This window comes from Pygocentrus nattereri, chromosome 5 (assembly GCF_015220715.1).
Source record: "Pygocentrus nattereri isolate fPygNat1 chromosome 5, fPygNat1.pri, whole genome shotgun sequence".
NCBI classification, from domain to species: Eukaryota; Metazoa; Chordata; class Actinopteri; order Characiformes; family Serrasalmidae; genus Pygocentrus; species Pygocentrus nattereri.
Genome location: NC_051215.1, coordinates 10,933,774 through 10,958,444, shown reverse-complemented (window position 1 = coordinate 10,958,444; position 24,671 = coordinate 10,933,774). Strand labels below are relative to the sequence as shown.

Below are 24,671 nucleotides of genomic sequence, written 5' to 3'. Positions count from 1 at the left end.
GTTATTAAAAATGATATTTTATTCAGTGAAATAAAGAACAGAAAAAATATAACGAGATACAGATTCTGTAACCATGGTTACCTACGATATATTATAAAACGTGACCTAATGTCACTTTCATAAGGAGCCTTTGAGGTGACATGGTGGTTATTTTTAGTAAGGCACGACCACGAATTCATTTTGTGAGGCTACGAATTACTATATTGAGGCCACGAATTACGTTTCTCATAACTCATGGCCTCAGTATATAGTTTATTAGCGGCCTCAATATAGTAATATGTGGCTTTAATGTAGTAAATTGTGGCCTCAATATAGTAATTTGTGGCTACAGATTTCATTTTTTTTAATAATCACTGTGTCACCTTAGGGCCTCCGTACTTCTTGGTTAGTGTACAAGTTAATGGTCAACCAAAGGCAAAAAAAAAAAAAAAGTCTGAATTGCCTTGTGTTCCTCTAGATCATGGAGCATGACAGCCACTAAAAGAAGAAAAAGAAAGAGCACATAAATAAATACTCAAAACAAAAATAGGATAAAGGTAATAGGACGTGCATAAATTCTGAGATTACCTGAGTAAGGTCCAGCTCAATGAAGCCAGTTGAATGAGCATCAATCTTCTTGAACAGCTCTACAAGTGGGAAGGCAGTACATTAGGCCTAGTTAGTAATAGTAGGCTAGTTTAAGTTTTTGTTTTGAACAGAAATTAAGATTAAAATGTCTAGAAGTAGTCAGGTGAAGTCTTTTTGATTTTTTAATGGATTGGACATGTATTTCACACTCATATACAGAACTGAATGGCATGAGCATTAAGCCCACTTAAAAATAATTAAAACATCATCTAAACACATACAGTAGCAAACACTCTATGTCTATATTTGAAATTCTCACTAGGAGTGGAATGAGTGACTCAGTTCTCTTTTTTTGGGATCTTTAACTGGCTATTATTTCTGGATGAATGTGTGGGCAGTAGAGGGTGGTGGCCAGTCTCTTAATGATGAGTTTGAAAGGCTGAAGGCCAGAGAGGTAAAGCAGCACTGGAGGTAGGTTTCTACTAAACATCACAACTTTAGTGTTATATTTGGTTGAATTTAAGGTGAGAGCCCAACTGTCAAGGTTATCATATGAGGGGAAATCACATTGGTTCTTCTGTACACATGGATAGAGGTGGGAAGTCCTAAAACTAAAAATCCCCACCGAGATTTTATTCCAATTACCAGGTTTTTCTAGTTTGCTCGAAAACCAGCAGCTCAAGCAGTACTTTCTAGACCCAGATTACCCACCTCAGCACACGGATGAGATTTAGGTCATCCACACACTACTAGCCATTCTCAAAGTTATTATTATTACTAAGTGATCCTTATTAGTCCCACAAGGAAATTTCACCTCCGCATTTAACCCATCTATGCAGTGAAACACCACATACACACTAAGGGGGCAGTGAGCACACTTGCCTGGAACGGTGGGAAGCCCTATCCGCAGCGCCCGAGGAGCAGTTGGGGGTTAGGTGCCTTGCTCAAGGGCACCTCAGTCACGTACTGTTGGCTCAGGGGTTCGAACTAGCGACCTTCTAGTTGCAAGGCTGGTTCCCCAAACCTCTGGGCCAAAACCCCAAGTTCAAAACAAATTCTGTAGCTCAATGAGTTTGCAAGCAAAGTCTGTAGTAAGCTCCGTCCATCATCTTTTCTCTGTTATTGAGTGCGTTTACATACGTGCAATAATCTGATCATTATCAGATTTCTGCAGTTATCTGATTATTCAAAAGGCCATGTAAACAGCATACTCCGATTTCTTAGATTGGAGTAAGGTCTAGAAATCTGATTAAAAATGATTAAGAGAGCTGGATGACTGACAAATTCTGATTTTCTGCCGTTATTGGATTGGTAAACGCACTCAATGTGTCCACCTGTTTCAGATTCCAACCCCATCTAGTCTTTGTATTTATACCTGTGCTTTTCAGTTTGTGTTCTCTGTTCTCTTGTGATAAACAGTGTTTAGTTTTTCAAGGCTTGCATTATGTTTCCTCTTTTGCTTTGTTTCCACGTTTTTCCTCTGCCTGTCTCCTGCACTTGGACCGTCTAATGCCTATAAAACGAGTACATTTCATACTTTCCAACATATAAGAATGAGAAATCCTTACTGAACATCATCTCCAGTCGTGTCACACAGGCCACAAAGTTGTCAAAGTCGATGGTCATGTCTGTTTCGCCGTATCGGGCAGCCAGAAGCTGATGGATGGTGTTGTTCAGAGTGAAGCCTGTGTCAAGAAAACCCATACAGGACCGGATGCTTTGGTTAATAACTGTAAATTTCTCCCTTGTTGCTCGTAAATGTTGTTTATGAATTTAAGTTTGAGCTTCGCATTTCATTAAAAAAAACAAAAAAAAACAAACAGATCACACTAACCTGCTTCCTTCAAAGCCATGCGCATCTCTGGTGTACTCATGCAGCCAGATCCATCAGTGTCATTTTTCTTATAGATGATCTAAAGGAGAAGAGGATAAAAATACAGCGTGAAGTATTTTTTCCACTATTCAAGAACCATCATATGCATACACTCATGCATGTAACTGTTCAGCATAGCAACTCACCAAGTATTTCTGGATTTTCTTCCAAAGGGTGGCAAACTCACTGATTCCTAGCTTGCCATTACCACTGTCCTGTTTTACAGTTAAGGAATGGATTTCCAGTAAAACAAAGTAAAAATAAGCTAATAAAACTTAAGCCAAGTGCCTTTTCTGGGCACGGTTTTACGTAGCTTTATCTCGTGTTGTTGGTCCAATTTACAAAGGATACATCCATGAGGTTTAACATGACCCTACATGTGTCTAAACTGAAGCCATCCGTCTTAATATCTGTTCCTGTGCAGAAAGTCACAGTTAGGCTTGGTTAACTCTGCTTTACATACCACATTAGTCATCACTTTTCCCAAAAGGAGTAGAATCAAGACTTACTTTTGGCGACTACTTTATTGAAAATGATTCTCAGCTCACTTGCAGATATTTCCATATCCTGGTGGAAGATTGCACAGTTAGACATCTCATAGTTTATCCCATTCGTTTTCGCTCCAACACGTACTCTATGACTTTTTTGTCCTACAGCAAACAACATGCACGCAAACTCTACAGCACAGCCATACTGACACACAATCCTCTATGTCTTGTTTCATCCCTCTTTCCTCACATAGCCTCCCATTCTTATTCAACAACACTAGCTAAAACCTGACAATTCCCTACAAACAATATACACCCTATACACCATGGCAACGTTTTAGTTGTAGAAGGTTTCGTTGAGAAAATTTGTTTATTAACAAATTAGTTATTAGTTAATAAAATTCATCACTGGACTTCTGGTCTCCCTTTTGTGTCAACCTTGTTGAGAGCTCCATTACTTCACTGGATCGTTTAAACCCAGAGACTCACTAGTGAGCAGTTCGCAGGCAGATCTATGCACAGTTTGCATGATTAGATTAATAATTTCGGACACTTTCTGGACACATATTTCGGTCACATCAAGGCACATTTTATGTTGTGTGTATGTCTGGCCCTGTGTGGAGTTTGCATGTTCTACCCATGTCTGTGTGGGTTCTCTCCGGGTACTCCGGTTTCCCCCCACAGGCCAAATGGACATTGGAAATTGCCCCTAGTTGTGAGGGAATGTGTCTGTCTGTCTGCCCTGCGATGGACTGACAACCTGTCCAGGGTGTATCCTGCCTTCTGCCCGATGACCGCTGGGACAGGCTCCAGCACACAAAGTGACCCAGAAGGAGAAGGAGAAGGTGTGTGTGTGTGTGTGTGTGTATTTCAAATGCCATCATCAAATGACTAAAAAATTATTTTACTATTAATTTTAAGTATTTAATGTATCTACATTAGCTTTGTTTACAACCTGAATAGTTATAATGATCTACCTCTCCAGCCAGCTTTGTGAATAGGCCCCTAAATCCAGCGTCAACCTCGGCCTCTGACACAGTGTCCTGAGAAGACACAAAGATTTATCAGTAGCATTCAATGCATTATATAGATACAATATACAAAAATATAGATATAAGGAGAGTTTCTTACATCTTCAATGTCTGCCTGTACAGGGTCATCGCAGATTCTGAGGGGCAGAGAGCCAGAATAAATGAACCATTAAGACACTTATGAGTAAATATTAAAGGAGAACTCCACTGGTTTCGCAAAATTTTATATATGATTAAATGGTTCAGATGTAAACAGAGTCATTCAGAGTGGTTTGGTGTGAAACTTACCGAGTGAGAATTGCTCACAGTGGTGGTGATAGGAACCAGATGTCCACCTCTAAAATCTCCCTCACATAATGTTTTTACGTAAAAAAAATAAATAAATAATATATATATATATAATTTTTTTTTAAATATATATACTTGTGGTATAGATACGGACAGATACATGCTGGGCATTGTAAGGCAAACATTTTTTTTTGCCATTATACATATTACATAACTCAGATGTGTGTAGCTTCACTAGTGGTTTTAGATATATTCTATATTTGCACTTTAGACACCATGAACCCTGGTTCTGATCACTACCACTGTAAAGAAATACAACTAAGTTTATCTACAATGAACCACTTCATACCAAACTACTCTGATTGACTTTGTTTACATCTCAGCAAAGGAATCATGCTGATTAAAATGGGTGGAATTCCCCTTTAACAAATCTGTTTTGGACTTTCTTTCAAATAAATGGCCAGAGGGATCTAAATGACTAAATGATCTAAAGGAGCTGAAATATCTAAACCAACATCTCATCTAACAGTATTTAACTCTCACCAATACCCAAGTTTGAGGAACTTCATATTCACATAACCTACAATATTCATTCATTCAATATTCATAGAACCTTTCATTCATTCATTCATTCATTCATTCATTCATTCATTCATTCATTCAATATTGGCCAATCTAATTTTATATGGTCAAAAGTTAAAGTCCAACACTGTTAGTTAAGCTGCACTTTACTGGTGGGCAGATGGCAACTGTGAATTATTACTCATATTTCACATTTCTTAAAACAGAGAAAACTCCCAAAGTTGTAAATAATCGAAATATTGCAGACTGGGAGGCGGAGCTTCCCAGGATTCTTCGCAGTATTGTTGTTTTTTGTTATATAAGTTGTATTGCTACTCTTCAGTTCTATTAATAAAAGTATTTTTTATGTTATAACATGTTATCCTTGTGTTAAAGGTTAGGCCTGGGTGCATTTTACATGTTTTTTGGTATTTCAACCCTTTAATAAGCCACAGGCCAGACAGCAGGCCCGAAGTTTTATTGCACACTTCTATAACCTAAGAATAGCTCCTGTAGTTTGGTTTGAAGTCCTTGTCGTTACTGAATAATAAGCCTTTGTATGTAATAAGCCGGGGATTTTAAGGGATTAACAATGATTGTGAAAACAATTAAGTGAAGCCAAAAATGCAAAACTGCAGTTGTAACCCTTGTTATTTGATAGTATTGTTTAATGGTATTATAATGGTAACGTTATATTATACCATTATAACGGTGGAATTTCTATAACCAACAAAACACAGGGTTTCCAAATCATCGCTGTCCAAAGAAAAAAAATGCATCTCTCTAATAGTAACTTTACAGGAGAGGGCAATGGTCTTTACTTTTAATGTAAGTTAATGGAAAGAGATGTTTCCATAAAATTCATAAAAATTATTTCCTTATTCTAATGACACTGGTATAAACAGTACAGATGAACAAGGAAGACCGATTTCTATAGCTGCAACAATTGTACCACAATAAGTTCCACTCCGACACCCAGTGGCTGAAGCTGAAACTTGGAAAGAAACAGTCACAGCAACCCCACACCCTGCTGAGAACCTGGACACATGTAGGCGGTTATGACAAATGGAAAACCATAGCAGAAAGCACACATGACCAACGCAAGATTACAGGAGTTCAAGGTTCTCATTGTGTCCAGAGTGAGGATAATACCTATCCATGCTCTGCAAGGAAATGTGTTATTTTCAGCATCTGTTGCTAGGTTGGACAAGCTTTATGAACCACTGGCAAAAATTCCATGTAACCTAACATGACATTGTAGCAAACAACCCTGAATTTAGCGTATTCACTTCAAAATACCTACATTTAGAGTGTGATATTCATTTCTAATGATATTTATTTTGTGTGCATGTGTAGGTCACACTGATACTAATAGGATTTTTAATGTTCTGTAAAGCTTGTCCAACTTCACAATAGTTGCAAGAAAAAATGCATTTGTAAGTGGAGCATGGATGGGTGAACTGGGTGTCGGACAGGGTACAACTGTCACACCAAGAGAAAACGTTCTAGTAGAAATCTTATACAGGTGTAAGAATCAGTGCCAAAAACTAAATCCCCTTTCTGTTTTTTATGTATATAAATCCATAAACAAAAATCCTGCTTAACACATGAAAGTGTGACGCTTGTGTTTGATTGCTTACAGAAAATGAGCTAGAACGTCATGATTATCATTATAATATCATCTAAAAAACCAGGGGTTTGCATTTCCAGTAGTTATAGAAAGGAATTTAATAGTAAAAGCCACAGTTATTGCAGAGAATAACAACAGCGTGTTGTAATTTCATAACCATTATTAATCAGAGAATGTAAATTGTATTTAAATGTAATTCACTATATAACTAAATGTATAATTATGCAGTTATGTAATGAAATAATATAGCTAAATTAGACAGATCAATAGATAGATCGATAGGAGTTTGTGGTTCTTACTGCATTTCGGACTGTTTCTCCGAGAACACGCGCACACAGAAGTCTCCGTTCTTGTGTGGCTCAAAGGTAGAGGGAACGACGAGGTACTCGCCGGGGGGCAGCTTGAAGCGTGTGCTGACCTCGCGCAGATTGATGAAGGTCTCAGAACGAGCTTTCTGAGCATGGGCCAGGAAGAACTCTTTACTCAGATGGACCTCCTTCTGTCCATAAAACTGATGAGATGAGAATAAAGAATTAGAAACGTTGAGCCAAATCAATACACATGAAAAGAGAGCAATTGAGTTCTTCTGTTTTAAGAATGATCACTCAGTAGGTATGTGGAATCTTCTCCATGCTGACTTCCAACAAGGATGCTAACCTCTTTAGGGACCTGGAATGACATAAAATCACAGGTTTATACTGCACTGTGATATGTCATGAACCGGTACAGTTAACTGACCAAGTTGCAGTGCCCTCACCTCATAGATGGCATAGCCAATGGTGTGCATGTCCTCCCCTGATTTCCTCAGCCTGCGCCGGTTCTTCTGGATGAGGCCAATCACTATGCTACAGCCAACCTCATTATCAGCAGGATCATCATCCTCCTCCTCTAGCTTAATCTTATACTGCGGATTCATCCAGAATGTGTCTGTGGGCGAGGCGGTGTACATTCAGTACAGTCATTTTTGTCTGTTACAGCAAATTTTACAGTGTAGAATTGACTGTAGTCCTCCTAAGGGGAAGTGCTAAGTCAAGAATGGATGAAACCTGCACCACTTTTTAGTGACATGTTTATCATGGTGACAAGGAATGGCTTTATTAGACATTGTCTGGAAAAGTGTGGATGGAACTGGGTTGACCAAAGGCATTATAGGGTGTGTTTGCAGCATTGCTTGTTAACTGGGCAAGAGCTGAGTTCAGTCCTTTTTTATGAAGGGCTTGTGAATGTTGTTGAACCTCTGGTCAATAGAAGATATGAAATAACCTCTGGTTAGAGAGGAAGTGTGAGAATAAGGAAGAGATAAGGAATGTGCAGAATATGTGTTGTAGGTGAGAGATGAATGTGCTTATTTTTTAATGTTTTTAGCTGTAGTGACAGCAGAGGAGAAGGTATCAAGTAGCAATCAATATAGCCAGATATGTCAGTGAGTCGAGTTTCTACTTTTTCCTCTCAGCTCCCTGTATTATTGCTCTGTCAAACCAGAAGGGCACAGTGATTCAGGGAATTCAGAGAAAGCAGAGTTGAGGAAGTATAGCTGCATTTGTGAAGATGCATGGACTGAAGAATGTGGAGAGGTTAAACATGTATTCCTAAAGGTTGTAGTAGCTGTGGGAGGAACTACGTTAACCATGAAGGACAGACAAAGAGATAGGGATAAAGAGTTGACTTCATGAGAGCTATTTGTATCATGTCTCAATATAAAAACATACATCTTCTAGTCCTTTTTTAACTGGTAACTAAGCCGACTAAGGGGTAGTTTTCTACAGTCCACCTTGAGATCTGGCATTTCAGTGTGACAACAGACTGAATTGCCAATGCAATTTGGAAATTAGGTCCCATATTTATTATTATTATTATTAAATAAATTTGTGACATTACTGTATAAGAGTATATTTACACTCTTAGCAAAAAGAACCATATACTGCAGGTTTCCATCATGGCAATTGTACACCATATGGCCAAAAGTATGTGGATGCCTGACCAACACACCTATGTTTGTAGGTGTGATGTATAGCTTGTTTGTAGCTTGTTGGACATCCTATTTTAAAACCATGGTCAATAATATGAAGTTGCCCCCTGTTGTGGCTATAACAGTCTACACTCTTCATTAAAAGCTTTGCACATGATTCTGGAGTGTGTCTGTGGGAATTTGTGCCCATTCAGTCAAAAGAACATTTATGAGGTCAGGCACTGATGTTGGATGAGTAGTACTGGCTCACAGGATCCCCCGTCCACCAAACTTTACTGTTGGCCCTATCCCAGTAGTTCGCTTTCTCATGGCATCCGTCAAACATTGGTCCATCAGGCCAGGCCCGATAGTGAAGCCTGATTCATTACTCCAGAGAACATATTTTCGCTGCTCCAGAGACCAGTGGCAGTGTGCTTTAGACCACTCCAAGTGACACTTGGCATTGTGCGTAGCGAACTTTGGCTTGTGTGCAGCTGCTTGACCATGAACACTTATTAACAGTTATTGTGCTGTTGCTTTATTGTGCAGTTATTTTTGCTTTCAGAGGCAGTTTAGATCTCTATAATGAGTGATGCAACAGAGGAGAGGTGATTTTTATTCGCTGTGCGCCTCATCACTTGGCAGCCCTGGTCTGTGAGTTTGCATGGTCCACCGCTTCGTGGCTGAGCTGTTGTTGGTTCTAAATGCTTCCATTTCACAATATTTGCACCTACAGTTGACCAGGGTAAATCTAGCAGGGCAGATGTTTTACAGACTAACTTGTGGCAAAGGTGGCCTCCTATGACAGGGCCATGTTTAAAGTCACTGTGCTCTTCAGTGCGACCCAATCTGCTGCTGGTGTTTATGTATGGAGACTACATGGCTCTGTTAGCAATGGGTGGTGAATGGCTAAAATACCTGCATTAATAATTAGGAGGGGTATCCACATACTTTTGGTCATATAATGTATATGATATCTATGTACTGTAGGAAAAGAGTTTAACTTTGAGGATTCTTACAGGGATGGTTCCTGCAGCCACCTGCTGTGGAGCCCCTCCTCCAGCTGCCATCAAATTTACACACACTCCAGTGCTTCACTGAGTCAGAAGTAAGGGTGTCTGGGGTCAAAGTGCAAATCTCCACACGGGAATAATGCCGCAAAAAGTCTGAGAATGACATCCTGAACACATACACAATGAGTGAATACACAAATACTTCATTTTGTGCATCTATCTTGCATCTGCACTTACTGATCAGTTCATCACACCTACCTTGAAGGTGTACAGTAGCTCATCTTTTTCAATGCTCAATTTCTGTTACCCACCCTCTATTCCTTTATTAGTGGCAGAATTCTGACCACAGAGCTGCTCTTGCCTGGGTGGTTTTGGTAGGCAGACTACTCTCAACCCAGCAGGGACACTGTGGTGCCACCTTACCATGTTGGTGTGACTCCTGTGTGGAGTATGGTCCACCACCCAAATATCTGTTCAGTGGTGGTTTCCACTGATGAACAGGGTATTAAGGTGCTGACAAAGTGTGCAGCAACAGATGGTTTACAGTCACCTCTAGGTGTAGCTGATAAAACGGCCAGTGAGTGCATAAGTACAAGGTAGTTGTACTTAATAAACTAACAATGCAAAGATATCAAGATGCTCACAAAAGTCATTTACAGTAACACTGTTTGAAATAATGCACTACAGCAAAGCATGACCCAGCTGTTCTCAGTGACTGGGGAAAAAAGGAGGTTTGTCACTGTACCAGAACTCTCCATCGTCAGCTTTCACATTCTCACGCTCAGAGGCATTTACAGAGTTCCACTCAGAGGAGCTGCAAAATGGGAAGAGAGACTTCAAGGTAGGAATTCAAGTAAGCAGTATTAATAAGATACATATACAGTACTGGTCATAGATATAAGATAATCCACTTGCATAACAAAGAGAAAATGTGAAAAAAAAATAGCAGTATCTGAAACTGGAGTTCAAAAATGATTAAAAGAAAACAAGAAAAGTGGGACTCTAACTACCTTACAAGACCAAGTGGACTACAAAAACTGTCACCATCAGAAAAAAATCTGGTAGTCCAGATTGCAACATGTCTTTGGGATTTCTTGGATCGTGAGAAGCAGAAAATTTAACAAACTTCTAAGACTGAACTTTAGAGGTGTGGGAAAATGTTCCTGCAGATTTCTTTAAAAAACTGAAAGCAGGTCTCCTGAAAAAAAAAAACATGAAAGCTAAATACTAAAACTTTAACTGAGGCTTGTGAGTGTGTACTTAATGGCTCTTTTGTGTTTTAAATGAAAATAAATTGACAAAATAATAAAATAAATGATTTCCATTAATAAAAATTAAATAAATAAAGAGTGGTCTCTGACTATACTTATATATACTCAAGATGTAATAAAATACCTAAAGCATAAATAAGCAATAAATAAAATGCATAAAGCATAAAAATGTTTAGATGATCAGAAGTTCAGATCAACATGATCTTACTTGTCACTCCAGGCTCCGGTCCACTCCACCTGACCCCAAGGGTTGCGCACTCTGATAAGCTTCTCCTTTCGACTGCGGTAGTTCACCTAGCACAGGTGAAATATTATGGATGTTTCTCTCACTAAACAGCTTTGAATGCGTGCATGGAACTACTAATGCATATTTTTGCAGAGAAAGCGAGAAAAAGCTCAGTCTACTCACCTCAATGGCTCCTGTCACTGAATAGGCGTGTCCCTTCACAAGCTTCTGATAAGTGATGGCCTCGGAGTCTGCCGCACTAGTGATCTGCAGAGACACAAATGAAGTATTAAAGTAATACTTAAATCCACTCTAATTTTTCAATCTAATCTGTCTGTCATATCTGTATCATGCGGTTGATTACCACAGACACTGAGTTCCGTGTGTTTCTCTATACTTCAAAGAGTTAAAAGAACTTAAAAGAACAGAAAACCCAAATTCGACTTGAAACTCTTTTATATCATATAAGTCAGTAATATGTGAAATATGTGACTTTATAACACAAATTTAAACCTACAGTCATTGCACTCACAATAATTTTGAGGATGAAGTTGAGGACAATAAGGATGAGACAAACATGACAGTCTTATCACAGCTGGAACACTGGAATATCAGTAACAAAGCAACTCCGGTTACATTTGATTTTCCTAATGAAACCTGTGGAACTGCATACCAACTATGCTGGTAACATACTGCCACAATTCTTTTCTCTTTAAAACGACATCAACAAAATCAATCTCTGAAAGAACAAATTATACATATTTACAGCTTTATTTACAAATACCTTTGACTGAATAATTCATTCAAATGTTCTGCAAAAATCTAAAAATCTATGTTTACTGACACAATTCATCAGCTGCCCCATGGCTTCAATTATTAGTAAGTTTTGAGGGAACGAGTTTTCTGTTCTTTTCTAAGTCAAGAGAAACATATGGAAGCCTATTTCCACCAGGTAGATGAGAAACAGCTGAATGATTTCTCGTATAGCATTAGTTTAAAATTTTGACTTAATACGTCAAAAAAACAAGATTTATTTTCTTGAAATCTTGGAAACATTTCAAAATAATACTGATTTTCTCAACATTAGAACTTAGTAACTCAAAATACTGACTTATTTTTTGAGATTTTGACTCAATATCTCAAAACAATGACTCACTTTGTCAAAACTCTGACTTATCTTGAAATAAGAACTCCCAAATGAATCCGAAAGTAAGCACTCACTGTCATGAAATTTTATGTTGTTATTTTGACAGAGTAAGTCTTCATTTTGACACGCTAATCGTTATTTTGGAGTCATACTCCAAGTCAAAATTTAGCTGCCATAAACAGAAAACAGTTCTTTTTTCTCTTCTACCTGGTAGGATTGGGCTTCCATAGAAACACCTGAAAATTTCCTTTCAAATTACCTGACTGTATATCACAGTCATGGCACAGATTGAGTTCAAAACTCTGGAGCATCCCTTTAACATAAAAACAACAAGCCCACAGTTTCTTCAGTCATTAAAGCAGGAGAAATACATAATGAATAGGTTCATACGTCTATAGAGCATCCCAGCAGAGCTCCACACTCCAGAGCCTTCTTGATGATTTGGAACATATCACGTGGAGCTGATCTTAGCTCATATGTCTCCGCTATGCCTCCAGTGAAGTCCTCAAAGCCCTCCGTTGTGGAGCCCCCAGAGAGAGCCTCATAGCATCCATTCAGCCTTATAGATCCAGAGCACAGGACAAATTCAAACAGAAAAAAAATGCAGTTAATAACAGAGATGTACGCACATGGCAAATTACTAGCACACAAATAGACTCTTGCTGATGCTATTCTTGCTAATATAATCTCAGTTTTTATACAACAGTTCCAGTCACACAATCTGATTGGTTGAAAAGTGTTCTTAACTCAAGTAGTACAGCTGATAACAGCACGTTCTTTTCACCACACCTGTATCATTCCACTAACCACAGGTTGCAAACTTAAAATGATTGTAATCATAAAATGCTACCTGTAGTGGAGCCAATTTTTTAACAGAGGAAACTGATGCCTCATTCTTTCATGACAAGCTGGACATCCATAATACAACTAACGGGAAGTTGTAGTGCACTTTGATAAAATAAGAAAATATGAGGGTGGGCTGCTAATAAGTGTAGTTTTCAAAAGTGTAATGTTGCAAATTGGGTGATGCTGCTAGTTCTGATTGACCACAACACAGTCCAGCTCAGTAATGTAACATTTATACTATAAACTCAATTTTACATTGATTTTCTAAATTGCAAGTTGGATTTATTATGTTAAATGGGATCTTTGTAGGGTCTCCCAAGTGGCATATCTATTCAAGCATTGGCCCTATGGCCAGGAGATAGTAAGTTCTTACTCAGGGGTCCAAGCAGTTGGGTTTGCAACAGATAAAAGATGCCTCCAGTGAATGACATGTCAGTCTTGCACCCAACTTGATAGCCTCAAGGTGGAGACATATTTAGGATGTGGGAATTGTAAAAGTGAGTAAAGATCTTTAAGAAAAAAAAGGAGTCTGTTGTCAATATTCTAAGACTGAAACTTGTCCTACTTCAAAGCAGTTGCTATGAATCAATGCATTTGTATGTGGAGCACAGATCGACGAATTGCCCATATTAAGCACATTTTTACACACACACACACACACACACACACACACACACACACACACACACACACACACACACACACACACTTTCTAAGACGCTTCTCCCTCAGGGATGTGGGGGGGTGCTGGAGCCTATCCCAGCGGTCATTGGGTGGAAGGCAGGAAACACCCTGGACAGGCCACAATCCATCGCAGGGCAGACAAACAGACATACATAAATCACTCACACTCTAAGCATATTTTTAATTTGTTTTAATTATTTTTTACTTTGCAACATCACTCTAAATAATATACTCATTGACTTTGTGGGGAAGACAACAAAATAACTGTCCGAAATTTCTGATGCAACTAGAAGCATCAAAACAGCAAATAAGGATTGTACAGTCGAGCTCATTGGTGAGATTGAAGTGCACTCACTTAGCATAGGCTTTCTCCAGCAAGGCACTCCAGAACTCTGAGCCTGTGACTGAATGAACAAACAGCAACTCTCCATCTCTGGTTGGCAACCGGTCATCAATAACCACGTCCACCCACTCGCCAAACTGCCAGAACTGTAGAGAATGTGGAGAATGTGAAGTATACAAAATTAAAGTCAAACAAAAACAGCTCATTTCGTTCAGTCTCACCACATCCATGCCTGTCTGAACACTGCCTGCAGTGGAAGGAATGCACTGATCACCTTTTTAAATAGAACTTTTTGTCCTCTTTCACATCCTCATATTAATGCTAACAATACATCATGTTCAGTTAAAGTCACATAGACCTCTAATACGGCAGGGTGTAGAGGAACAATGAAGTCCATGTGGAAACTAAGGGACATAAAACTAAGGCACACAAACACATTGAAAACATTCTTCCTCTGGGATCTGAGGATGTTCCTCCCTTCTGACTCAGCGTGGCTTCCTATCCTAAGCAAAACTTTCCACAAGCCACACCTCAAAACCAACTATGCATGTGGGAACTCTGTCAGTGTTGGGTGTTCCTCATAGGATATATATATATATATATATATATATATATATATATATATACATACATATACACACACACACATACATACACACACACACACACACACACACACACACACACACACACACACACATATACATAGGTGGATAAATAGATAGATAGATACAACCCCACTTCCAATGAAGTTGGGACGTTGTGTAAAACATAAATAAAAACAGAATACGATGATGATTTGCAAATCCTTTTCAACCTATATTCAATAGAATACACTACAAAGACAAGATATTTAATGTTCAAACAGATAAACTTTATTGTTTTTTGCAAATATTCACTCATTTTGAATTTGATGCCTGTAACACGTTCCAAAGAAGTTGGGACAGGGGCATGTTTACCACTGTGTTACATCACCTTTCCTTTTAACAACACTCAATAAGCGTTTGGGAATTGAGGAATGGTGGAATTCTTTCCCATTCTTGCTTGATGTACAACTTCAGTTGCTCAACAGTCCAGTATCTCCGTTATTGTATTTTGCGCTTCATATTGCAGCACCCACTTTCAATGGGAGACAGGTCTGGACTGCAGGCAGGGCAGTCTAGTACCCGCACTGTTTTACTACAAAGCCACGCTGTTGTAACATGTGTAGAATGTGGCTTGGCATTGTCTTGCTGAAATAAGCAGGGACATCCCTGAAAAAGACGTTGCTTAGATGGCAGCATATGTTGCTCCAAAACCTGTATGTACCTTTCAGCATTAATGGTACCTTCACAGATGTGCAAGTTACCCATGCCATGCGCACTAACACACCTCAATACCATCAGAGATGCTGGCTTTTGAACTTTGTGCTGATAACAATCTGGACAGTCCTTTTCCTCTTTGGCCCGGAGGACACGACGTCCATGATTTCCAAAAACAGTTTGAAATGTGGACTCGTCAGACCACAGGACACTTTTCCACTTTGTGTCAGTCCATCTCAGATGTGCTCGGGCCCAGAGAATCCGGCGGCGTTTCTGGGTGGTGTTGATATATGGCTTTCACTTTGCATGACAGAGTTTTAACTTGCACTTGTAGATGGAGCGACGAACTGTGTTCACTGACAATGGTTTTCTGAAGTATTCCTGAGCCCATGTGGTAATATCCGTTACAGAATGATGTGGGTTTTTAATGCAGTGCTGCCTGAGGGATCAAAGGTCACGGGCATTCAGTGTTGGTTTTCTGCCTTGCTGCTTACTTGCAGACATTTCTCCAGATTCTCTGAATCTTTTAATGATATTATGGACTGTAGATGATGAAATCCCTAAATTCCTTGCAATTGCATGTTGAGAAACATTGTTCTTAAACTGTTGGACTATTTGCTCACGCAGTTGTTCACAAAGTGGTGAACCTCACCCCATCCTTGATTGTGAATGACTGAGTCTTTCAGGGATGCTCCCTTTATACCGAATCATGGCACTCACCATTTCCAATTAACCTGTTCATATGTGGAATGTTCCAAACAGGTGTTTTTTGAGCATTCCTCAACGTTCCCAGTCTTTTGCTGCCCCTATCCCAACTTCTTTGGAATGGGTTCCCGGCATCAAATTCAAAATGAGTGAATAATTGCAAAAAACAATAAAGTTTATCTGTTTGAACATTAAATATCTTGTATTTGTAGTGTATTCTATTGAATATAGGTTGAAAAGGATTTGCAAATCATCATATTCTGTTTTTATTTATGTTTTACACAACGTCCCAACTTCATTCGAATTGGGGTTATAGATAGGTAGACAAAAATCTGTACACATCTGCTCAATATTTCAAAAATGGGAATTGAAATTTGTCCCCTCTTTTCTTCTGCCTATGCTCTTGGGGGAAGGCTTTACACTGGAGTTTGGAACACTGCTGAGAAAATATGATTGAATTCAGCCACAAAAGGTCAGGTGCTCATGTTGGATAAATCACAAACACTCCAGCTTATCCCAAAGGTATTGGTGCTCCAATACTCCAGCCTAATGCTGGGGGCTTTATAGCCCTAGCTGATGCTTAGCATTGGGCATGGACACTCATGTACAACTGCTCCAGAACATCCCATTCTATTGCCAAAGCTTTTCTATGGCAATTACACAAGTATTGTGTCTATTGGACATGTGTGTCACATTCACGTAAAATGCATCAGTGTACCTGGAAGTGGAAAATGCCTGCATAGTTATCTCCAAAGCCCTGGTCTGTTGGAACAACCCGAGACAGCACATCTTCATTGAGTGTGAGAGAAGCGATGGCTGCCAAGAGCCAGCAGTCCCCTAAGACAGACAGACAGACAGACAGAGAATTGTGGTCATAATGCTATTAACGGCAACTAGCTAGTCTAAAAAAATGGCACTGAAACAATACATTGACTTTATCTCTTAGTAACTACAGCATTCCAGCAAATTTCTCAGTTAAAGGAAGACTCTAGGACAATATCTGAAAACCAAAACAAAGTTGTTGTTTTTTTTGTCATTTATATTGCTGGTCATAAATATAATGACTATATTAATATAAATATAATAACTAATGAGGTAACAAAGAAAGCCCACTTTTATTTTATAAATAATTATGTTTCCAATTAGGCAAAAGTGAGCTGGAAAAATGCACATAAAATAAACTTCTTAAAATGATTAAAATTTGTAGGTTAATGTGCCACAATTTCAACCTTCCTCAAGAACAGAGAACAGCTGACCATTCAAAGTAATGAGTTCCATTATTTTTTGTTATACTTTGCAGTTTTTCACTATTGTTTATGAATATTTCTTCTCATTTCTCAACTGATGTGATTGCTGTGCTCACAGTCACTTTCTCCTTCTGTTGTTTTGCTGTGTTCTGTGCACTGAGTGGGTGTATTCAGGGGTATCAAACCTGTAGCGGAGAAGTTCTTTGGTGGCGTTCCCCTCTTCATATTTGATATGAACATTGATAACAACTGATCGTCTACTATCATAGAAACTACACAACAGTTCCATTATTTCTCATTTTCATTATCATTCAAATGAGTTATGAATTTTTGGATGCTGACACTTGCTGTTGTAGTCCTTCTTAATCTTTCACAATTTTTTTGATAAAATTTTATAGCCAAAAGACAAAAGTGCAACATTTGACCATTTTTGGTTCCCTGGTTTTAATGCCTGAAATTTCCTGCATCTCTAATACAGGCTGTATATTAGTCAAAATTATTGTCTTTGCTAATAGACTGTACACTACATATCTAGCAGACAGATTTTAAATGGAAAACACTAGACTATTGCTTTAATTCAGATATGTGCCATTAAGACTACATTTCCCATAGTCCCTCAGTAAGTGCTAAAATTATTTCCAGACCTTTTGGATGTAAGAGTACCCTGCATGGTCCAGCCTCACCCAGAGGGACTCTGCTCACCACAAACGACTCAGTGTTCTCCACAGAAATATCTTTCATTTCAGAACAGATTGTCTTTGATAACATTTACGTGCATATTCGTACCACTCTAAACAAACTAGGCCAGAGATTTAGGCATTTTTCCTATTTTGAAACATGAATCTATCACTCCATGCACAGGCTAAATGCCAAGGTGAGCTCATATCTGTTCTTCATAGCGTTTGTGAAGGCAGTATGAACATGTGAACAAACATGAGGGGTGATATGGCTTCTAATGAATAGAGGCAGCTTCAATAGTTATTCAGAAAAATCATAACCCAGCTAAAGAGACTGTGGCATGTGGTTTTAATCATGCTTCTTCTAAAACACATGGAAGGGCCTGGACTGGAATTAAAAAGCATTGAAAACAATACTGCCCGAAGCTGGCTTAGCAGTGTGCTCATGTAGCCAGGAACCTTTAACATGACTCATTCAGCCAAGCACTTTTTTTTTGGGTTCAGCTCATACATTTGTCTTGTGACCTCGTACAGTTGAATCTATTGGTTACAGAGCTCTCCACAACAACAGTAACAACGACAAACTAGTAAATAAAAGCAGGCCGATGACTTATCTTTACTGATCTGACTATGGAGGGCATGCAGATATAATAGAGAAGCCACTGAGTTACTAAGCAGCTCTAAATTGTTTGTATGTATTCTTCAACACCACATACACACGACTGTTTCACTCATTTCTCCTTGCTTTGTTCACGCTATTGTGTTTAGTTCTGCTGCAGTGGAGTTGCAGGATGGGAGTGATGACTGAGGGCTGTCACTCATGCATGCCTGTCAGAATATCAGGACCACACCCTGACAGTTCTCAGATAGGCCTAATAAGTATTACTTAAGCCATGCTTTATTATCTTTCTGTCTTGTGTTTTTCCCTTCACACTTTGCTGGATGTTTAACATAACTGAATATTAATATCATACAAATATTTTAAATATTTTGCACTGTGTTCACTGGGACTTGTGGCATTCTCCACATGCTAAGGTTTTATACTAATTCAAGCCAAGAACAATACAGTAAACTTTCCTTAATTGACTAAATGATATAAATAAAATAAAATCAGTGCCTATTATTATCTCACTGTCCCTTCAGATCATGTTTAATTTATTTTGCTACTTATTTAAATTATTTAACATTTAAAGAAATTTGTATTGATAAAAGGACTGAATTCCAAAAATCAAAAATTTAATCTTTTTCTGTGTTTAGGTGAGCGTTTTGTTTTTCGCCTTAGTATCATTTGGTCATTTGTTCTGTGATACAAACAGACTGAAGGATGGTGGCTGTAATGCTAGGATAAATACATCAGGGCCTCTTTAGTTAAATCTTACAGCAGTGAAACAGCCTACTGGATATTTATTTTCTGGCTTAGACGTATCTTTGGATCGCTTCAAATTTTAAAACTACTCAAAATATAATCGATCTTCGCAAATGAATCAGTTTGGTCATAGAAAACTATAGAAAACATCAGTAACGATGTCAATAAAAATTACAGTCTATGCTGTAGACTGGGGTTCAATCCCCACCTGGGTAAACACCCTACACTATACCAATAAGAGTCCTTGGGCAAGACTCCTAACACCACTTTCGCCTACCAGTGTAAAATAATCAAACTGTAAGTAGCTCTGGATAAGAGCGTCTGCCTTAAATTTAAATGTGTGTGCTTTTATAATTTCCAATGTGACTCCTGTTTAAACCAGTATTTCCAGTGGTGGTAAAAAGTCAGTAAAATGAATGAAACTTGGAAAAAGGCCTCTAAATTCCATAATCTATAACCAAGAAGCTTTTGGGGTTAGCCAAATGCTTTACAAACCTTATTTGCTCAGTCAACACTTTCCTCAATTCAATTTAATTGTATAATGCCTTCAATGTCACACAGCTTTGCTCTGCAGAAATCAGGGCCCAGACCCCTAATGAGCAAACCAAGGTCAAGTGTGACATAGGAAAACTCCCTGTGCTGGCATGAGGAAGAGACACTGAGAGGAACCAAGACTCAAAAGAGGAACCTCTGGGTTGCACCGGATAGTGGAATCATAATCATAGATGAAGTTTTCGTAACTGGGATTATCAAAGCAGGGTACCCACACTGGTACTTTAAGCTGGTATCATAGACAAACATCTTCAGACACAACCAATTAAGCATCTGTCAAGTTACTGAAATCTTTTTTGTTTTGAAATATGATGCCTGTGTGGCACTTCAGCGCTACACAGCGCTATTACATCATAACCTCTTCAGAAACTGTGGAGGAACAGTGGAACTGTGTTAGTAACCTTAAAGTTGTGGAATTGCCCATCAGATCTACAATTTGAGGTTCAGATGTTTGGAATCTTCTAAACCCAAGGCTGATTCACATGGTGTGACCCAGTATTCATGCTGATATATACAGTGGAAAGGCAGCAAATGCCCATCTGGTTGCACCCTGCCATTATATGTGAGATGTATGTTTTGGGAAGATGCAAACTGTTCTTTATAACCTCATCAGGACTGTCTGAGTTCATGAAAATGACAGAAAATTTAAGCTTACCCAAACTTCCCTGGCAAATATCAGTTCTTGTTGCTCCTCCAACAATAAACTCTGGACTGGAAGTCACCTCCTACAGCAACAGAGCAGAATGAACAATGAGGTATGATTACAGGGCACAATCTATATTCAATGTATATGTGTGTGTACACATATACATACATATACATATACATATATACACACACACACACACACACACACACACACACATACATATATATATACATATATATGTACACACACAAATAAGTCAGCCTGCTAAAAACAAAAAATACACACCAGATATTGGAGCACAGTATTCTCAAGCATCCCCCACCCATAAGCCTCTAAACGTGCCACACCCTATACCCTAAAGTACACCATGGACTTATCAAATCTTATCAAACGTTTAAAGCTGAAAGCCTATCAAAAATATCCATGCAGTCACTAAACATTATAGGATTGGCTTTATTGACCCTGGCCATCAGCCCTCTAATAATACAACGTGTTTAAACTCTGCCAACCACATCCTTTCTAAGATGACTTCCTGGTTCAAACCATTATTAACGATGTTTTTTTGGCAGCTGTTGAAGCTGTATGTGAAACTCTCCACTGGCTTAAAGTGAGACTGAGAAGATAAGCATCATTCCACAGGTTGATTTCCAAAGGTTTTCTTACAGAAAACAGACAACACATGCACAACATAATCCCATAATAATAATCCCATGTCTGAAGCTACCATCTCTCATGCTGCGATTCTGACAGAGAGGACTAGAGAGATGCTTCACTTTGAGTAATGTATGGGGTGACATATATGCCTATGGATAACTTTATAGTAAAGTTAAGTGATGAGCTGGATTTTTACTACTGTAATCTGCTCCAAGGTTAACAGGCCACACTGAGTGTTATATTTGCCTGCATTTGCACGAGCTGCGAGTTGTAAAAGGACAGGAGCCCTCAGTCTACAAGGCTTATAAAATCACACTATTCTATAATAAGCATGACTAAGAAGCAGATCTGTCACATCTCACCAATATTCAGTTTGTTTAAAAAGTTTGTATCAATGCTGATAGCGATCCAGCATATCAGATCAGTGCATCACTGATACTATAGATAGATAGATAGACAGACAGATAGACAGATAAATAGATAGACAGACAGATAGATAGATAGATAGATAGATAGATAGATAGATAGATAGATAGACCATCCATACTTTATGCACATCCCTTTTCTATGACCTCAGGCTGACTCATCAGCTGGCAGCATGTCAGACCTGAACTCATTCTCTAAATATCAGATTTAGCAGTTCTAAAACACTGTAGCCCTATAGATCACCTCTAACACCTCACTTTGCAGCTTATAGAACCTCAGTGACTGACCAGCTGGTCAGGGCAGCAGTGACCACAGACTGCAGCAGCTTTAACATCACTTATCAAACCAGGTTCGTCTTTGCATCTTTATCATTTAAAACAAAAAAAACATAAATAATAAAGGGGGAAACTCACTCCGGGTCTTTTCCACTGCACGCCACTGGTTTTGGAGGACCGCGGGCCCAGCTCGTTAAATCCCAGACATTCAGGGCTGGCCGGAAAAGTGGGGTCGCAGAAAAGCTGCCCGCGGCTCAGACACTCGCTTCTCAGACTCTCGAAGTTCTGGTTCAGGTACTTGACCGCGTTGGCGTTGGTGCCGAAGCCCGCGGCCAGAGCCCTCTTCTTGGCCAGGGTGGACGCAACTCCGGACATCCTGCGAGTTTAAAGCTTTCTCTGAAGAGTTTTCTTCAGCAGATCGCTGGAGTTTTGAGCGAGAAAGTGCGTAATCTCTCTCTCTCTCCTTCTCTCTCTCTCTCTCTCTCTCTCTCTCTCTCTCTCTCTCTGTGGAAAATAACAGGCATTCCTCCTCACTCCTCCTCTGGTGAGTTTGACAGGCGTGGCGTCACTAAACAGCCGTTTTACTGTATTTCTGTGCCTCTGGATGGAGATGGAGCTGAAACAGGGAAGTGAAAGTGGGGAATGAACGTTTGGTAAAATGTTGCAGAGCCAACTTTTTGCCACGCTCTGCCAAACGTGCTGTTTTCCACCAGAACCCAGGACGCGCCGCCCTGCTAAAATCAGAAAGTTCACAGTTTCTGTTGGTTCCTGGTGGCGTTCAACGCCCAGTCCCATTTCTTATTGTTACCCCTACCCCTTGGTTTCGAGTGAGGCCTTGCCCCTAGGAACTTATTATGGGTAGTGGTTGAACTCTTCCCCTGTATTACGGGATCCTCAAATAAAGAAGAGCAGGACTTCATTAACAGCTGCTTGTGCTGCTCTCTAGGCCACCCTGCCAGTCTGCAGCGATAGATACGTGGGCCTTAGTTACCTTTAGGAAATCATACACCTTCAAAGAGCAGTAAGCAGTACGCTCATGTCTAAAAAAAAGTGAAAAATGTCAAAAATGGAGTTACAAGGTTTTCTGCCGACAACAGTGATATGTATGAGTTGTTACTGTCAATTTAATGAATAGTAACAGTGGTGTGGTGTGGTTAAGTACTGCTGTTATTCATCGCCCTAAGGCAATGGCTCAGACACAGACTCCTTATTATGCCCTGCCTTATTCCCACATACACTATACTGCCAAAAGTATTCGCTCATCTCCCTTCACACAGATAAGAACTTGAGTGACATCCCATTCTTAATCCATGGGGTTTAATATGATGTCGGCCCACCCTTTGCAGCTATAACAGTTTCAACACTTCTGGGAAGGCTTTCCACAAGGTTTAGGAGTGTGTATATGGGAATTTTTGACCATTATTCCAGAAGCGCATTTGTGAGGTCAGACACTGATGTTGGACACTGATGCTCACAGTCTCCGCTCTAATTCATCCCAAAGGTGTTCTATCGGGTTGAGGACAGGACTCTGTGCAGGCCAGTCAAGTTCTTCCACACCAAACTCGCTCATCCTTGTCTTTATGGGCCCTGCTTTGTGCACTGGTGTGCAGTCATGCTGGAACAGGAAGGGGTCATCCCCAAAGTTGGGAGCATGAAAATTGTCCAGAATCTGCTGGTGCTGAAGAATTAAGGGTTCCTTTCATTGGAACTAAGGGGCCGAGCCCAACTCCTGAAAAACTTGGCACAATGCAGTCAGACAAGTACCGTTCTCCTGGCAACCACCAAACCGAGACTCATCCATCAGATTGCTGGAGTTGACAGAGAAGTGACTCGTCACTCCACAGAGCACATTTCCACTGCTCTAGAATCCAGTGCTGGTGGTTTAAACTGCATTTGATGCTTTGCATTGCGCTTGGTGATGTAAGGCTTGGATGCAGCTGCTCGGCCATGGAAACCCATTCCATGAAGCTCTCTGCACACTGTTCTTGAGCTAATCTGAAGGCCACATGAAGTTTGGAGGTCTGTAGCGATTGACTTTGTGGAAAGTTGGCGACCTCTGCACACTGTGCGCTTTAGCATCTGCCGACCCCGCTCTGTCATTTTACGTAGCGAACCACGACTGGACTTGTTGCGCGGGTGGCATCCTATCACGGTACCACACTGGAATTCACTGAGATCCTGAGAGCAACCTATTCTTTTTCAAATGTTTGTAGAAGCAGTCTGCAGGCCTAGGTGCTTGGTTTTATACACCTGTGGCCATGGAAGTGATTGGAACACCTGAATTCAGTTATTTGGATGGGTGGGTGAATACTTTTGGAAATATAGTGTAGCAAGAGGATAGTGAGCTATGCCAAATCCCAATTTCTTTCTTTCATTAGTCTGTATTTACTTTACTGCTTATTTATTTATTAATTATGTAAATTCATTAGTAAATAATTTTAGAAGTGATACCATAAAATCTGTTACTATTCAGTAATGGAACCAATATAGTTATAGATAACAGGAAGAATGCTGAAATGAATGTACATGCAATAAACATTAAAATAACGGAACACAAAAACATGTACTCGTACACATGATATATTCATTTCTCCCTTTCTTTTCTCTTCCTCCCTGCAAAGCCTCTCTGCAAAGCATTCTTTACAAAATGTGTTATTGATGCAACACACCAGCTTGTAGTACCCCAAAAATCCTAGAAAGCATGTGTCCACTATGCTGAACAGACTCAGCACTTTCAGTGAACAAATAATGGTTTTCACTCCCATTAGCTCCCCCTTGTGGACAATCTTGTTAAACATGAGTGAGTGAGATAGTGAGTTACGAGGCAGGTCTATGAAGGGCTTCACATCTAAAAAACGAACTTAGTTTAATCAGGAGAATGTGAGCAGAGCATTGTGATTTTG

General features: G+C 39.5%; 1 protein-coding gene across 1 annotated transcript; it reads right to left on the bottom strand.

Moving 5' to 3' along the window:
* Nucleotides 1-4: 4 nt before the first annotated feature.
* Nucleotides 5-22,388, bottom strand: capn2a (calpain 2, (m/II) large subunit a). Its single transcript, XM_017695413.2, has 21 exons — nt 21,907-22,388; nt 20,420-20,489; nt 16,641-16,759; nt 13,929-14,062; nt 12,434-12,602; nt 11,080-11,163; nt 10,879-10,964; nt 10,145-10,213; nt 9,406-9,566; nt 7,196-7,365; nt 7,096-7,107; nt 6,738-6,949; nt 4,060-4,096; nt 3,906-3,971; nt 2,950-3,007; nt 2,792-2,856; nt 2,587-2,655; nt 2,402-2,480; nt 2,136-2,252; nt 568-626; nt 5-477 (listed from the first exon to the last, which is right to left on the bottom strand). The coding sequence occupies exons 1-21, from the start codon at nt 22,141-22,143 to the stop codon at nt 454-456; spliced, it is 2,097 nt and encodes a 698-aa protein (XP_017550902.1). The 5' UTR covers nt 22,144-22,388; the 3' UTR covers nt 5-453.
* Between the last annotated feature and the right edge of the window lie 2,283 nt (nt 22,389-24,671).

Excerpts from the sequence above, each read along its gene's own strand:
- capn2a (XM_017695413.2), bottom strand. The coding sequence starts at position 22,143 with ATGTCCGGAGTTGCGTCCACCCTGGCCAAGAAGAGGGCTCTGGCCGCG. Across the intron at positions 12,603-13,928 it reads CTGGAGAAAGCCTATGCTAA|GCTGAATGGATGCTATGAGG; the intron begins GTGAGTGCACTT and ends TGGATCTATAAG. Across the intron at positions 10,214-10,878 it reads ACCGGAGCCTGGAGTGACAA|CTCCTCTGAGTGGAACTCTG; the intron begins GTAAGATCATGT and ends CCCATTTTGCAG.